Source organism: Polypterus senegalus, chromosome 5 (assembly GCF_016835505.1).
Source record: "Polypterus senegalus isolate Bchr_013 chromosome 5, ASM1683550v1, whole genome shotgun sequence".
In the NCBI taxonomy this organism is placed as follows: domain Eukaryota; kingdom Metazoa; phylum Chordata; class Cladistia; order Polypteriformes; family Polypteridae; genus Polypterus; species Polypterus senegalus.
The window spans coordinates 188913903-188929589 of record NC_053158.1 but is presented as its reverse complement, the minus strand read 5'-3'; the positions used below and the strand labels follow the sequence as shown (position 1 = coordinate 188929589).

General features: G+C 36.6%; 1 protein-coding gene across 8 annotated transcripts in view; it reads right to left on the bottom strand.

The window, feature by feature from the left end:
* LOC120529740 (microtubule-associated protein 4) overlaps positions 1 to 15687 on the bottom strand; it is a 220636-nt gene that overhangs the window by 102472 nt on the left and 102477 nt on the right. For 7 of the 8 annotated variants that reach the window (XM_039753823.1, XM_039753818.1, XM_039753816.1 and 4 more), the window contains 2 exons: positions 7042 to 7149; positions 96 to 200 (listed from right to left, as the gene is read on the bottom strand). In XM_039753823.1, coding sequence (XP_039609757.1) covers positions 96 to 200; positions 7042 to 7149 — 213 coding nt within the window. Of the gene's footprint in view, positions 1 to 95; positions 201 to 7041; positions 7150 to 7411; positions 7443 to 15687 lie in introns of those variants that run through there. The other variant, XM_039753822.1, reaches the window with a different exon arrangement.

The following is a 15687-nucleotide window of genomic DNA, read 5'->3' as shown; positions in this document are numbered from 1 at the left end:
GTATATGTGCTGTAACCCATGCCCACTCATTAACAATCGGCAATAAAATCCAAATAATCCCCTACAGATGGTGAAAAAATAATGATCTTGCTTACCTAGAACTGCAGGTGTCGGTTCCTTAGCAGATGAAAAAAACAAAGTATCTTTCATTCCAGGTGATACAGGTGGAAAGACACTTTCTGTTGATACAGAGTTTATATCTGCAAAGTGGAGTAAAATTAACAAGAATTCAAAATTTTATATAAATATCTATCTATCATATACTGTATGTATATATATATGTATATGTATATATATGTATATGTATATATATATATATATATATATATGATAGATAGATAGATAGATAGATAGATAGATAGATAGATAGATAGATAGATATACACACACACACACACACATACAGTATACAGTGGAACCTCGGTTCACAAATGTCTCGGAACACGTAGAAATCGGTTTATGACCAAAAAGTTCACCAAACTTTTGCATCTGTTCACGACCACAGACTCGGTATACAAACAAGTCAGTTTCCCTTTCAGTTTGGGCGTGCCGAAGATTTTCGTACGTGTTCAGTCTCTCCCTGTGCATTCCCTGTGCAGCGAGAGAGACACACACACACACACACACGCAGACACACGCGAGAGAGACACACATGTGCGCGAGAGAGACACACACGCAAGCGTGAGAGAGACGGCTGGATGCATAAGGCTTGTTTTTTAAATAGACAGATTCGAGCATTGTTTTAACCTCATATTTAATGAAGACTTTTTTCTATTGAATTTTAACCTCCACTTCACTTCTGTTTACAGCGATCAGTTCGTAGCATGCATTGTTGCAATGTTACTTTTTTTGGTGGTTTATTAAATTACAGATTTTTCAAATGTTAATTTTTTTCCCCTGTGCTTAAAACTCATTAAAAAAAAGTGTTTTTAGCGAGCGGTTCATAGCGCTACAGCACAAACTCTTGCAGTGTTAGTCTTCTCTGTTGTGCAAGGTTTTCTCAGTGGTATTCAGTATTTTTCATTTAGTTTATTATTACGCTGTGCATTCAATGGTATAATTAACTATATTTGTGCTTAAAAAATATTTTAAAAAAATCTATTTACATAGTTTGTACAGTCTGGAATGGATTAATTGTATTTACATACAATCCTAAGGGGGAAATTACTTCGGTTCACGACCAAATCGGCTTACGACCAGAGTTTTGGAGCAATTATGGTCGTGAACTGAGGTTCCACTGTATGTATATATATATATATATATATATATATATATATATATATATATATATATAGTACATACATTCAATCACTCTCTCACACACACCTTTTTAACCCAGAGAATAAGTAACAATTATTCAAATAATCATAACTAAAAACAAGCACTTTCAGTAATTTGTAAACTATGCCATTTACAATAAGAGACAAAAACCCATTTTAAACTTTCCATTTTTTTTGATATAGTCATAAAAGTGTGAGTGAAGTGCATGTGTAGCATTGGAACGACATCATATATAGTGGATATAAGCCATGAAAGCATGCAGTTTGTAGTAGCTGAACAAACAGCTTTTTAACTTGGATAAGGTTTATTCACTCTCTCTTTGTCTTTGTCTTACAGGTAGCTAGTACTCTATTTGTTTTTTCACAGTACACATTTAAAGTATGAATTTGAACAAGTAATTACAAAACACAAAAACAAAGTTCAGAAATTTTTTAAATGATGCTGTTAACTAATGATATACCATTTGCTGAAATTCCTACCTCCTTTGGCATATAAAGCAAAAAACACTTTTTTTATTCTTTTATCAGTCTAAATGGTGACTGAATTTGAAGGCAGGCATAGTTATGTGAGCTGCCTGAAAGATTCTCCTTGCCTTTAATTTTCAAACTACTTAAATGGATCTTTCAAAAGAAGAAGTGGCATGTTTTTAGTGCCCTTTCTTTAAAGTATGGTAAAAGCCGAGACTCAAATTGTTTTCTAACTTTTAAGTAAGAATTTCACTGTACTCTTTACATGTCACAGTATGCAATCTATAAACTGTTAACGAAATATAGAGAAATTATATTTTTGCCTGCTACAATGGATAGTTTTCTATTAGAATATTTTTTTCCCTTAACATGCTAGCAATTAACACACAGTGCTAAGTGTCACATGTAGAGCCCTGCAAACCAACATGAGCCCATCAGGCCCCAACAAAGCATCAGGTTTCAGGCCCATTTTTAATATTAAACTTTTTTTTCTTTTTTTTACAGTTTGCACTGTAATTTGCATACCACCACCACCATAAACCTTTCCTCTTTTCATCGTGTAAGTGTGTTTAACCTGAGTGATAACCAGCTATATTATCCTCTTAGCAATGGACAAAATAAAGAGAAAAATTGCAAACAGAGAACTACACAAAATACCAAAAATGAGTCAGGAACAGCTTCATTATGGAACAATTATGACCTTGTTGTAACAAGGGAGAAACAATTCTCTGGTTACATACAGTGCAAAGTGTGTTCTTCTGTTCTGAGTTATGATAGTAGTGAGAAGTCAAGTAAAATGACACCTTTTATTGGCTTACTAAAAAGATTACAATATGCAAGCTTTCGAGGCAACTCAGGCCCCTTCTTTACTGGAGTTCCCTGTGTTTATATAGACACCAGGACATATACAATTTTTTAAATTTAAGATGTCTCACTTAAAGATTTTCCAATGTTGTATCTGTCCTGGTGTCTACATAAACACAGGGAACTCCAGTTTCTGTATTACATCTTGCCTGAAGAAAGGGCCCGAGTTGCCTTGAAAGTTTGCATATTGTAGTCTTTTTAGTTAGCCAATAAAAGGTATCATTTTGTTTGACTTCTCACTAAATCCATAATGGCTAACACGGTACAACACCCTAGTACTACAGAGTTACAATGCCAAAAGAACTGGCACATTTTCTCTTCAGCAACATGTGGACTGTGAGTGGAGCCATTCGATTTCAACAGCACGTACTATACTAGCAGTCAGAGGCAAACGTCCATTCCACAGTACTTCTTTGCAACTGTTAAGTCAATAACAGCTGTAAAGCAAATATTTCGGATAAGTGTGCAGACTTTTGTCTTTAGGGTATTAGATCTTTTGCCATGGCAGCAGAAAAAGGTTTTATTGGTCTATCACAGAAACCTCATGGAGCTAGCCATGGTCAAGTTCAAGCCGAAAGTGTGCTACTGAATCCTACGACCATCTCTCGTAAATGTAAGACTGCAACAACGAAAAGGCAGGATACTGTCAGAGAAATATCAGAGATCATGTTAGAAATTAATTTCAGATTGACCACACACATATGGACCAACAATTACCATAAGGTCGGTTACTTGACAATTACCTACCACTATGTCACAGCAGAGTACAAGCTTAAAAGTAGAGTGCCTACCAGTGCAATATTCCCCCAAAAAGAAGAAAAAAAGATGACAACATATGGAGAGAGTTACATCAATAGCTTGTGCATTAGCTCAAATTTGATGCTGTTGTTATGAATAAAGTCGTCTGGGTAACTCATAAAGGACCAAACATCATTTCCACATTCACACCCTATCGTCACCTACTATTCTTTGATCATCTAGATCAGGGGTGTCAAACTCAATTGCACAGGGGACCAAAATCCAAAACACACTTTAGGTCGCAGGCCGAACAGGATAAACATTTATTGAACACACTAAAACTAAACTTTTAAAACTTTACTTTTTTGAACATAAATATGAATAAAAACAGACAGGAATATTATTCCGGAATAAATCAACTCAAACCTTAAATAACTTACAATATTTTGCTCTCCATAAAAATATACCCTGTCAAAATTATACAAATTCAAATATGAACATGGTGCATAACAAAACCTGGAAATATAAATAAAATGTGTTCCTTTCAGCAATAACAAATCAAATCATTCAGTTGTCTTTACTCATATGTCATTTTAGAGCTGGACGCCTGGCATCTTTTTTTGGCCACAAGTTCGTTTCTGTTTGGTGTGAGGTTCTGTGTTGTGGAGATTCTCAGGATGGAGTGTAGGTGCTCATCAGTGAGGCGACTCCTGTGTGCTGTTTTGTTAGTCTTCATCACTGAGAAGAGCTTCTCACACAGATATGTGCTACCAAACATGCACAAGGTTCGAGCCGCATGTAGACGGAGCTGGAGCATTTCTGCGGGAATGGAGTGAATAAACTGTGCAGGCCCTGCAGTATCGTACTTTGCCTTCAGTGTGCCATTACACTGCAGCTCAATCACCTCCATCTGAATCTGCACAGGTGCAGTTTCCACATCAACGGCAAATGGGTTGCGAAACAACTCAAAATTCTTTTTTTGTTCTTCAAAGTCACCAAAGCGCTGTGCGAGCTCAGTTTATCAGCAAAGTGCACATTTGGGAACACCGTTGTGCCGACTTGGTTCGACATTACTTGGCAACAGGGAAAGTGGGGCAAGTTGCACTGGTGCATTTGTGTCTCCCATAAAAGTAGCTTCACTTGAAATCACTTTGTGATTTTGCACGGGTAAAAACGTCTGCTGAAGTGTCAGATTCTTCTTTAACTCTTCTGCTTTCTGTATCTTCTGCATTGCATTCAGGTCTTTCAGGTTATTCTGATGTTTTGTCTCATAGTGCCGTCTTAGATTAAATTCTGTAATTGAAGCCACATTAGCTTCACAAATGAGACACATGGGTTTACCGGCAATGTCAGTAAACATATACTCAGCCTCCCATCGGTTTTTAAAGGCTCTATTTTCAGAATCAACTTTTCTATTTGGCATCATGTGGGCTAGCTTCGCAATAACTTGCAGCATCATAAGCTAGACTTGATTAACGCGGTAAGTGTTTGGCAAGGCAGCTGAAGCGCTGCATTATGGGATCTGTAGTTTATTGTGTTACCAGCGCTTCATATCCCCGGGCCATTAATAACAATAATATATAAAATGATCTCGCGGGCCGGATATAATTACACGCTGGGCCGGATGTGGCCCGCGGGCCTTGAGTTTGACACATATGATCTAGATACTACTCAACAACCTTGCCTTTATCAGGTTTCGGCTGATGAAGTGATAGACATTTCATTGTCTTCAAAAACCCAATAACTACTTCTAATATTATACGTATTTACCAGTTTTTACCGTATTAAGCAGATTAATTTCAGAAGCACTGTTAACTGTGCATCTCTCTGAGGCAGAGCTGCCACTACTGCATCAGTGACACAAGTATCACCATTAGACCACTCCACTCTATGCTTTGTTTCAAAGCAGCATAATAGAACTAAGGCACTCGCAAGTGATAAATGTCTGACACAATTTAACATGCCACCTACTCAAAGCATCATGATGCACCAACATTGATGGACTGAAAGCCAGAAGTCTACGTGACCATCTTCATCAGGTCCTTCCATGAAAACCCTAAATACAAAGAGGACTGTTTGACTTATGTTAGGTAGATTGCCCAGAGGGGACTGGGCGGTCTCTTGGTCTGGAACCCCTACAGATTTTATTTTTTCTCCAGCCTTTGGAGTTTTTTTTGTTTTTGGTCCATCGGACCTTACTTATTCTATGTTAATTGATGTTGACTTATGTTTATTTTTTATTGTGTCTTCTATTTTTCTATTCATTTTGTAAAGCACTTTGAGCTACATTTTTTTGTATGAATATGTGCTATATAAATAAATGTTGATTGATTGATTGATTGATTGATATACAGTGCAGAAACAAACTTAACCCCCAATTTAAATTGAGCACTGTATTTTCTTCTTCTACTTCAAATTGGGGGTTTTAATTAAACTTTGTTTTAAACTCTCATATTACAAATCAGTGATATAAGTACGTAAATTGTATCAAGCCTAACAACTGACAAACCGCATAAACAATTGCAGGGGAGGGACTTATGACATCACTACTGGGCCACTTTAACAGCAAATTAAAAAAAAAAAAAAAACACCCTTTACCAATGGACTATAACAATTGACTCCACAATGCCGACAACATCCGATAATATAACTAGATGCACAGTAATTCTTCAAGGCCAAAAGAATAAGACAGTATAGTGCCCAGAGAGGACAGCCTACAGGATTATCCCAGAACACTAGAGGGAAGCAGATATGTTCAACCAGAGATTATTCATTTCATGCCAAATTCATGAGGTAGGTAAATCAATACATTCTTATAGTGAACAACATTCTGAGAGAATGGAAGGCCAAGGGACCAGGAGAATTTCAAATGGCCATTTATAAAAGCAGGTATACCAGGTGCTTTCCTGGAGCCGGAGCCCTGGACATGTAAAGATCATTAAGGGCTCAGGATAGAGTGCAAAAGCAAGTTACGACCTTTTTGCCTTTGCACTTATGAATGGTAAAGTAGTCTCTACTGAGCTAAGCCTCGATGGTAGATAATAACTTTATGATCACCAAAACAAAACAAAAAACAAACCAATGTGAAGTTAACTGCAAACAGGGTTGAATTGAACATTCATTGTGGATTGAGCCTAGCCTATAACAAAATGACATCCTGAGACTACAAAGACATCAAGTTATTCGCTGGCTCTAATTGGTGCGAGTACTATAAAATTTGCTGCCGTTCTATTCAAGGGTGGTTTCTGTCTGTTGAATAGTCTCTGGCTAGCAGCTACCAAAAAAATTAACACTAGTTTAAAGAAATATATTTTATAACATTGTCCATTGGACTTGTCTGGCCATTACATGATGGGTAGGTCAAGAAGAAACACAGATCCCTTCAACATTTTGTGGTAACAGAAAAATAGCAAAATTCATGTCTGTAATAATACTGCCTGGTGACAAAAGCAAACATAATGCATTACCAAAAGAAACAAATTAATACTGATTCTGGATTAAACAAACTACATCAGTTGAACAATGGATAGTATTAATCCATGTTACTTATAACAACAGTAGCAGTAACAATGGTAATATTTGTTTTACAGTTATCAGTTTAAAAAAAAAAAAAAACTTTTATACAACTGAGTCAAATTTCATTTTCAGCTGACATTTACCTTCAGGAATGAAATCAAAACAACAAACTTACCTGCAGGTGTATTTCCTAAAAGATTCTGATGGGGGTCTATCAATGCTTCCATTGCTACATTCTGATCTGGTGTAGGCACCTCATCCTTCAAACTTTCCAAAAGGAAATCTGATTTTAAAAAAAAACAAACTGTTGAATGAAAATATAAAAATTTAACAACTAAAACAGCAGAACAGAGGTAAAAAAAAGAACTTTTTTACAGAGAGCTCCATTAAGAGTCATTTCCTCCACCCAGAGCACAGCATGGATCTGAATGACTTGAAGAAACTGGAATCAGTGTGCTCTCTGCAAGTGTGAGCTCCAGTGTCCTTGAATGGATAACATAACATAACATGCACATCTTTGGGATGTGAAAGAGAAATAAGATCACCTGGAAAAATTTCCATACAGACAGCTTCAAATTATAACCGAAGATATAACGCCAAGATATTAGTTGTGCAGTTATAAAGGAAAGCATTATGTAGTACTTTCTAATCTCACTGAGCTGATATTACTGAGGCAAAGTATTTGCAATGCAAATTATTAAGTTACATAAATTTCCACAAATGAAACCTTAATTGTACCTGCAATACCAACTAATACCATATAATCACAATATCATTCTGAATGTGTAGTATAGCCCTAATTAAAGAGGTTTTTGATTGCGGTAGTTACAGCTTATACTGGCAAGTCTAAATCAGATTTGCACATTTGTAAGTTGCAAATCTTGTTAATCATTTACAAAACAGTTTAGTTGTTTTGTGTGCGGAACAAAAGTTAATATCAATTTTCACCTCCTGACACTTTTGTTTACTGAAGTGAGGTACAGGATTTGTACGCATCACTGTAAAGACACCATAACAGTGAACATTATGACTTGAACTAAAATCTTCCACAGGCACAAACCACGGTAGTTAATTTCGATGCTCAGGATGTCAATTTTCAAGACAATCTGTTCTTGTAATTGGACTATAATTGAGCTTTGATTAGAGGTTTATGCTCTAAAAGCTATTTCACTTTGCAACTCCCACATGCTTTCTAAAAAACTACAATGACTACTACAATTATTACTCTATATACCACTTCTCTTATTGCAGGTCTTTGTGGCATACCTAAATAGTGCCATGCTCACCTTGATACCCAGCTTTGGATGGTATGTTGCTAAACACAAATGGACCACAATTTTTTTTTTCTATTCTTTGGAAATTCTCTTATACATTTTTCTGATACTATGCAATCTTGCAGTTTTTAAGGGCAAAAGGTCACTGCAAAGACTAGAGATTAATTAACAGTAAGATGGAAGAAAAGATTTTGTGTCTATAATTAATTTAGAAAATTTATTCTAAAAAATGGTAAAAAGACTTCTATTAAATTATTTAGATTACATAATATAAAAATACAGAATATGACATTTTGCAAATAGTTTATGATATTTTTAATTGACATTGTTATTATACAACTGTTAGTGTAAATGCCTCACAGCTTCAGAGTTGTGGTTTCATATCCTGGACTAATCACTGTCTTTGGGCAGTTCTCTACATGGTTTTTATTAGGAAAAACCACCTCCCTCCCAAACCCCAAACAAATGCAAATGAAATTGACTGGCAAACCTAAACTGGTTTTATCTAGTGGAGATCTGTTGGAGTGTGTCATGCAACAGACTAGCTTGGCTTACTCCTTGTGTCGATGCTGCCAGGCTGGGTTCAAGGACTTCTTGACATATGGAAATAACAGTTTTGACTGGCATCATACTGTGATCAGCCATATCCAGCTGGAGTTCTCAACAGTTTGTGACAAAAAGTATAACTTCAGAAAATTTTGACATATTTAGCCAAAAACACACTTAGTTTAATGTTTTAATTCATCAGATCAACTTCACTTAGAGGACTTAATTAACAGTAATGGTAAAAATACACCTTTCCTCATCTTGCAAAGCTAATCCATTCCTGAGAGCCATCTATAAACTACACTGGTGGAATTTGAACTAATTATTACCATTAGATTAAATGGGAAAAAAATCAACTATCCTGGCCAAAAATAACTGACCTCATTTTGCTCAAACAATACTAAAATACATGAAAACTGATGGAATTTGTTTACAATTAGTCATACAAAAACCCTAACAAGAAATTAACCCATCATTAAATGCTGTTTAATAAAGCTGTTCAATTTACTTCAAGTGTCACATTCAAATAAATGGCCTTTCAATATATATATATATATATATATATATATATATATATATGTGTGTGTTTTTCAAACTATTTCACAATCTTTTATGGGGTGAAGTTGGTCAAGGTAATACAAAATGACATATGAACACCACACCTGACAAGGTTACTGAACCATAACATATGAGTACAGCATCATCAGCTGTAAAAATGACTAAGATTGTGTTTGAACACTCAGCCCCTTCCTGCTGCTATAGGCTGCATGAGGTTTACTTGGAGTGACGGCAAAGATGATCAGGTGTTAGCATTAATTGTGTGTGCTAGATAATCGTCATAGACTCTGTATTCTTAACTGTTAAAATTCAGCATTACAGTGGTTTGTACGGCAAAGAAGGACATTAAAAGACTTTCTTTCTATACCAAAATATTCATGTTTTTAATTTGGGGGAAGTTTGCATTTGGATAGACCAGAAAGTCCAAGATTTTAAAAAGAGATAATCTCAACTACACAGGATCGTTTACTTTATCACAAAATTTAGCAAGAAATCTGTTTACTTTAGAGAACCATTTAGACTCCAGCTCTATGATTGTAAATTTCATAGTTTATTATTTCATATTTAAATTTGTTCTGACTTATAGATCTTACATGTGAGTGGGATCTCAAACAAATACTTTGTTACAAATTCAAAAATCAATTACAAACACAAATGCGTCCATAATATTGAAACCATAATTCAATATTAAACTATTAGATCTTTCTTAAAGATAAAGAAATTATATACTAATGTCTCAGATAACAAAATTGTGTTTTGTACATGAAAGTATTTGAAAATTATGCCCTTAAACATTTTTCCATTTGAAATCAATTAAAGTATTTTTAATGTCTAATAATCATTATCTTACAAAAGCAAAGGTTTAAACACAGTATGACATTTCAGGTACATAGAACTTACATTTAAAAAAATCAGCTTCATTAGACAACTACCTGTAGTTAATATTCACTATTTTCTTGGGTACTAACAAATCAATGCTCATTAAAAACAAGCCGGAACAAACCATTACAATACACTGTCTAATTACCATCCATTAACACTCAGCTAACACAAAGCCAAGGAAGCAATTAAGGGGTATGAGGGTTGGCAATAACACTGCATTTAACTGGTACTGAAACCTAGTTTAGTTCAAATTCTGGTATCAAGCTAAATTAAATCTTGGCCTTGTCTCTTTCTGTTAAGGTTGTCTATCCATACCCTGAAACCACCCTCTTTCTAATCAACAGAGCATGGTGCTGCTACTGCAGATGATCTTTCCTTTACTCTTAACACCCCTAAAACCAAACAACCTAAATATATCTCTCAGACCCTACAGAAACAAGCTGCTGTGGTGGTCTTTTGGGGCCATAACAGCTTATTTTGTAATAAACTGAAAAGAAAACTGTAGGGCTTCAATTTTCTATATTTGTAGTTTGCAATAAGGTTATGAAAACAAAGAATGTACTTATGCTCCTAGTGTATTAGTGTTACAGTGAAGTGTTTATTTTCTACCACTATACCTTCAAAACCCTATGTGTATAATTTACTATTACAATTATTATTTATTACTATTACAAAAAACTAAATTGCATAATTCACAATGGAAAAATGATCTGCTCATATGAAAGTAAAGTACAAAATATTCAACAATACTTTATTCATCATCATTAAAAGGTACAAAGAACATAATTAGGATTAAACACCACCTTCATTTATTTTGAAGGTGCCCAACTACCCGTGTGTCAGAATTAAAAATGTTAAAATTAAATAAAAGTAATTAATCGTATGTTACTTCAGTATTGTGTATGATGAACGAGAACTTTACTGGGGAGCCAAAGACTTTGTAAATAATCTGGTATTTAAATTCAAATAAACACACACAAACATTTTTTTTTTGTTGCATATATGCACGACTGCTACTACTGTAAGTAATCTGAATCTTGTGCTCAACAGGCCAGTGTTAGAAAAGAGCGACAAGACCAGAAGCAATTCTTACTCCTTCACCAAAGCCACTAACTGGACTAAGCAGGATCAAATGTGGATGAATGTACTGTATTCTTTGCATCAATGTAATGCATTTCTTCATTGTATAGAAAAAAGTAGACAAATTCATTCTTCCAATTAAAACTTTTGAGCTACAAAAAAAAAAAAAAACTGGCAAAGTACTATACTTGCGGATTCTCCCACAAAGCTTTAATAATTTTCAATATTTTACTAATCATATCAAATTAATTCACTCTTATGCATCATACTGTGATTATTCAGAATACTGGATAGATAAACAAAATACAGTGTAATACATTTAAGACTTCTTCTTTTGGCTGCACCCATCAGAGGTTCCCACAATGAATAATCTTACTCCATAACTTCCTGTCCTCTGCATCTTATTCTGTTACACACAACACCTGCACGCCCTCTCTCACCACATCCACAAACCTTCACTTAGGCCTTCCTCTTTTCCTCTTGCTAGGCATTTCCATCCTTAGCATCCTCTTCCCAATATGCACAGCATCTCTCCTCTACACATGTCCAAACCAATGCAATCTCGCCTCTCTGACTTTGTCACCAAAGCATCCAACCTAACCTGACCCTCTAATGCACTTGTTCCATTATCTTATCCATCTCTTCACACCCAGTGCAAATCTTAGCATCTTTAACTCTGCCACCTGTTTTCTGGTCAGTGCCACCGTCTCCAACTCATATAACATAGCTGATCTCACTATAGTCCTGGAGACCTTCCCTTTCACTCTTGGTGATACCTGTCTGTCACAAATCACTCCTGACACTCTTCTCCAACCACTCCACCCTGCCCGTACTCTCTTTTTCATCTATCTTCCACAATCCCCATTATTCTGTACTGTTAATCGCAAGTATTTAAACTCATCCACCTTTGCAAACTCCCTGAATCCTCACCATTCCAATGAGCTCCATCTCATTTACACACATGTATTCTTTCTTAGTCCTACCGACCTTCATTTCTCTCTTCTCTAGAGAATATCTCCACCACTCCGGGGTCAACCTGCTCCATAATATCCCTATAGATAAAAATGTCACCAGCAAACATTATAGTCCACAGGGACGCCTGTCTAATCTCGTCTGTCAACCTGTCAATCACCACTGCAAATAAGAAAGGGCTCGGAGCCAGTCCCTGATATAAGCCCAACTCCATGTTGAATGCATCCATCACTCCTACTGCAGACCTCACCACTGTCACGCTTCTCTTGTACATATGATGTTACAACTCTTACGTACTTCTCTGCCACTCCCAACCTCCTCATACAATATCACAACTCCTCTCAAGACTCCCTGTCATATGCTTTTTCCAGGTCCACAAAGATGTAATGCAGCTCCTTCTGGCCTTCTCTATACTACTCCATTAACATACTCGGAGCAAATGTCACATCAGTGGTGCTCTTTCCTGGCATGAAAACATAGTGATGCTCGCTAATCATCACCTCCCTTCTTAACCTAGCTTCCACTACTCCTCCCATAACTTCCATGCTGTGGATCATCAATTTTATCCCCCTGTAGTTACTACAGCTCTGCACACCTCTTTATTCTTAAAAAGTTTAAAATTCTTTGGGGGAAAAAAAAAAAAACTTCTCCACAGGCATCCTCTCATTTTCCAAGATTAAAAAATCTGATTAAAAACTCCATTTGCATATCTCCTAAACACCTTCATGTTTCCACAAGTATGTTATCTGGACGAAGGGCCTTTCCCATCTTCATCCTCTTCATAGCTATCCTTACTTCCTCCTTGCTAATCTGTTGAACTTCCTGATTCACTGTCGCCACATCATCCAACCTTCTCTGTCTCTCTCTCTCATTCTCTTTATTCATCAGCCTCTCAAAGTACTCCTTTCATTTGCTCAACACAACCTCCTCGTTTGAGAGTATGTTTCCATCTTAACCTTTACCACATAAACCTGCTGCACATCTTTCCCAGTTCAGTCCCTCTGTCTAGACAATCGGTACTCTTTTCCATCCTCAGTGTCCAACCTCTCATACGACTCAACATATGCCTTTTCTTTAGCCTTCACCACCTCTCTCTTCACTTTACGCCTTATCTCCTTATACTGTACTACTTTTTGCATCTCTGACTATCCCACTTCTTCTTCGCCAACCTCTTCCTCTGTATAATCTCCTGTACTTCCCCATTCCACCACCAGGTTTCCTTTTCATCCTTCCTCTGTCCAGATGTCACACCAAGCACCCTTCCTGCTGTCACCCTTACGACTTCTGATGTAGTTGCCTAACCTGTCTGGTACGTCTTCACTGCCATCCAGTGCCTGTCTTACCTCATCCCTAAACTTAACCTTTTTCAGCTTCCAACTTTTGATCCTTGGCTCTGCCCTCACTCTCCTCCACTTCTTTATCTCCAACATCTTCCGACAGACCACCATCTTATGCTGCCTAACTACATTTTCCCCTGCCACCACTTTACAGCCTTCAGTCCCCATCAGGTTGACCCTCCTGCATAGGATATAATCTTCCTCTACTATTGTACGTCACCTTATGTTCCTCCCTTCTCTTAAAATACGTATTCACCACAGCCATGTCCATCCCTTTTGCGAAATCCACTATCATCTGACCTTCATTTCTCTCCTTGACACCATACCTACCCACCTCCTGATCCCCTCTCTTCCCTTCACCATCATGTCCATTGAAATACACACCAATCACCACTCTCTGTCCCATGGGTACACTGTCCATCACTTTATTCAAATCGCTGCAAAATTCATCTATCTCATCCAATGCTCACCCAAATTGTGGGGCATACTCACTAACAACATTCATCATCATACCTTCAATTTCCAGTTTCACAATCATCACTCGGTCTGACACTCTTTTCGCTTCCAAAACATTCTTGACATACTGTTCCTTCAGGATAACCTCTACCTCATTTTTTCCTCCCATCCACAATTTAGTCTCTTGCATGCAAAATATATCAAACTTTCTTCTCTCCATCACATCAGCTAACTCTCTACTCTTACCAGTCATACTGCCAACATTCAAAGATCCTACCCTCAGTTCTACCCTCTTTACCTTCCTCCTCTTCTCCTGACATGTCTCTAGCCCCTTCTTCTCCTTATGCAGGCAACAGTATCCCAATTTCTGACAATACCCTACTGACTAACAGTAATGCCAGCGGCCGTTGTTAATCTGGGCCTCGATCATTCCAGCATAGAAATATGTATTGTTGTCCGCATATTAATCTGGCAAAATTTTACAGCAGACACCCTTCCTAACGTAATTAGTTTGGGCTAAGGACTAGAATAAAAAAACATACTGGTTTGTGCATGGGGAATGGGGAATAAAGACAATATTAATTAATAATTAAATTAACAAATTAGAAACTGAAAGTGTGTAAGCAAAAGAGAATGTACTGAAGTAGTGCAGTTGTTTATTCATCTAATATTAAACTTACAATATTCCACTGCTGGATTTGGGTTTATAAAATCTTTTGTCTTTTTTAAAAACGTTGAAGCTTCCATACTCAGAGCTGTGATTTTTATGATATTAGCAGTTTCAATATGTGACATTGCTGTTTGTTTCATACAGCAGCATGAATTTCAGTGCAAAAACTAAAGCACAATAATGACAAGGCATAATTTTGCATCTGGGGGGGATAATGCTATTTTTTGATACCTACAATAAACTCTTAACTGTCTGCAAAATATTCTTTACTGCAATTCTTCTTAAAGAGTAGGCACAGAAAATACAGTTCAACAGAAATCTCTCTTAATTGTTTTCATATTGTAATACGAATGTGGTAAACAACTGATGGATAATTCATTGGCAGAAAAACTGGCTTACCTGTTAAGAAGGCTTTCAAAATTGAATGAACCTTATACAACCTTTCATTTTGTGGCTCACAGACATGAAAAAACCCAGAAAGACTTCTTGTGCAAGCTCATCTATCTTAAAATTTTGGACTGAATTTCACATTAGTTTGCAAAGAATATGAAAAAATTCATCAAGGCAAGCATTAATGGAGAAATTACTACATCTGTTGAATAATGTCTTCTTGCTGTAATAGCTTATATACAGTATATTGCTTTTGTATTTAAATAGCCACAGAAGATTTGCATTGGGTTGGATGAGGATGGATAAGATTAGAAATGAGTACATCAGAGGGTCAACTCAAGTTGGATGGTTGGGAGACAAAGTCAGAAAGGTGAGACTGCGTTGGTTTAGACATGTGCAGAGGAGAGATGATGAGTATATTGGGAAAAGGATGTTAAGGATAGAGCTACCAGGAAAAAGGAAAAGAGGAAGGCCTAAGAGAAGGTTTATGGATGTGGTGAGAGAAGACATGCAGGTGATAAGTGTAACAGAAGAAGATGACAAGAGTAGAAGGATATGGAAAAAGATGATCTGCTGTGGCAACCCCTAATGGGAGCAACCGAAAGAACAAGAAGAAGAGTTGATGGTCTCTTGGGGTCTATAGATGGTTGTTAGAA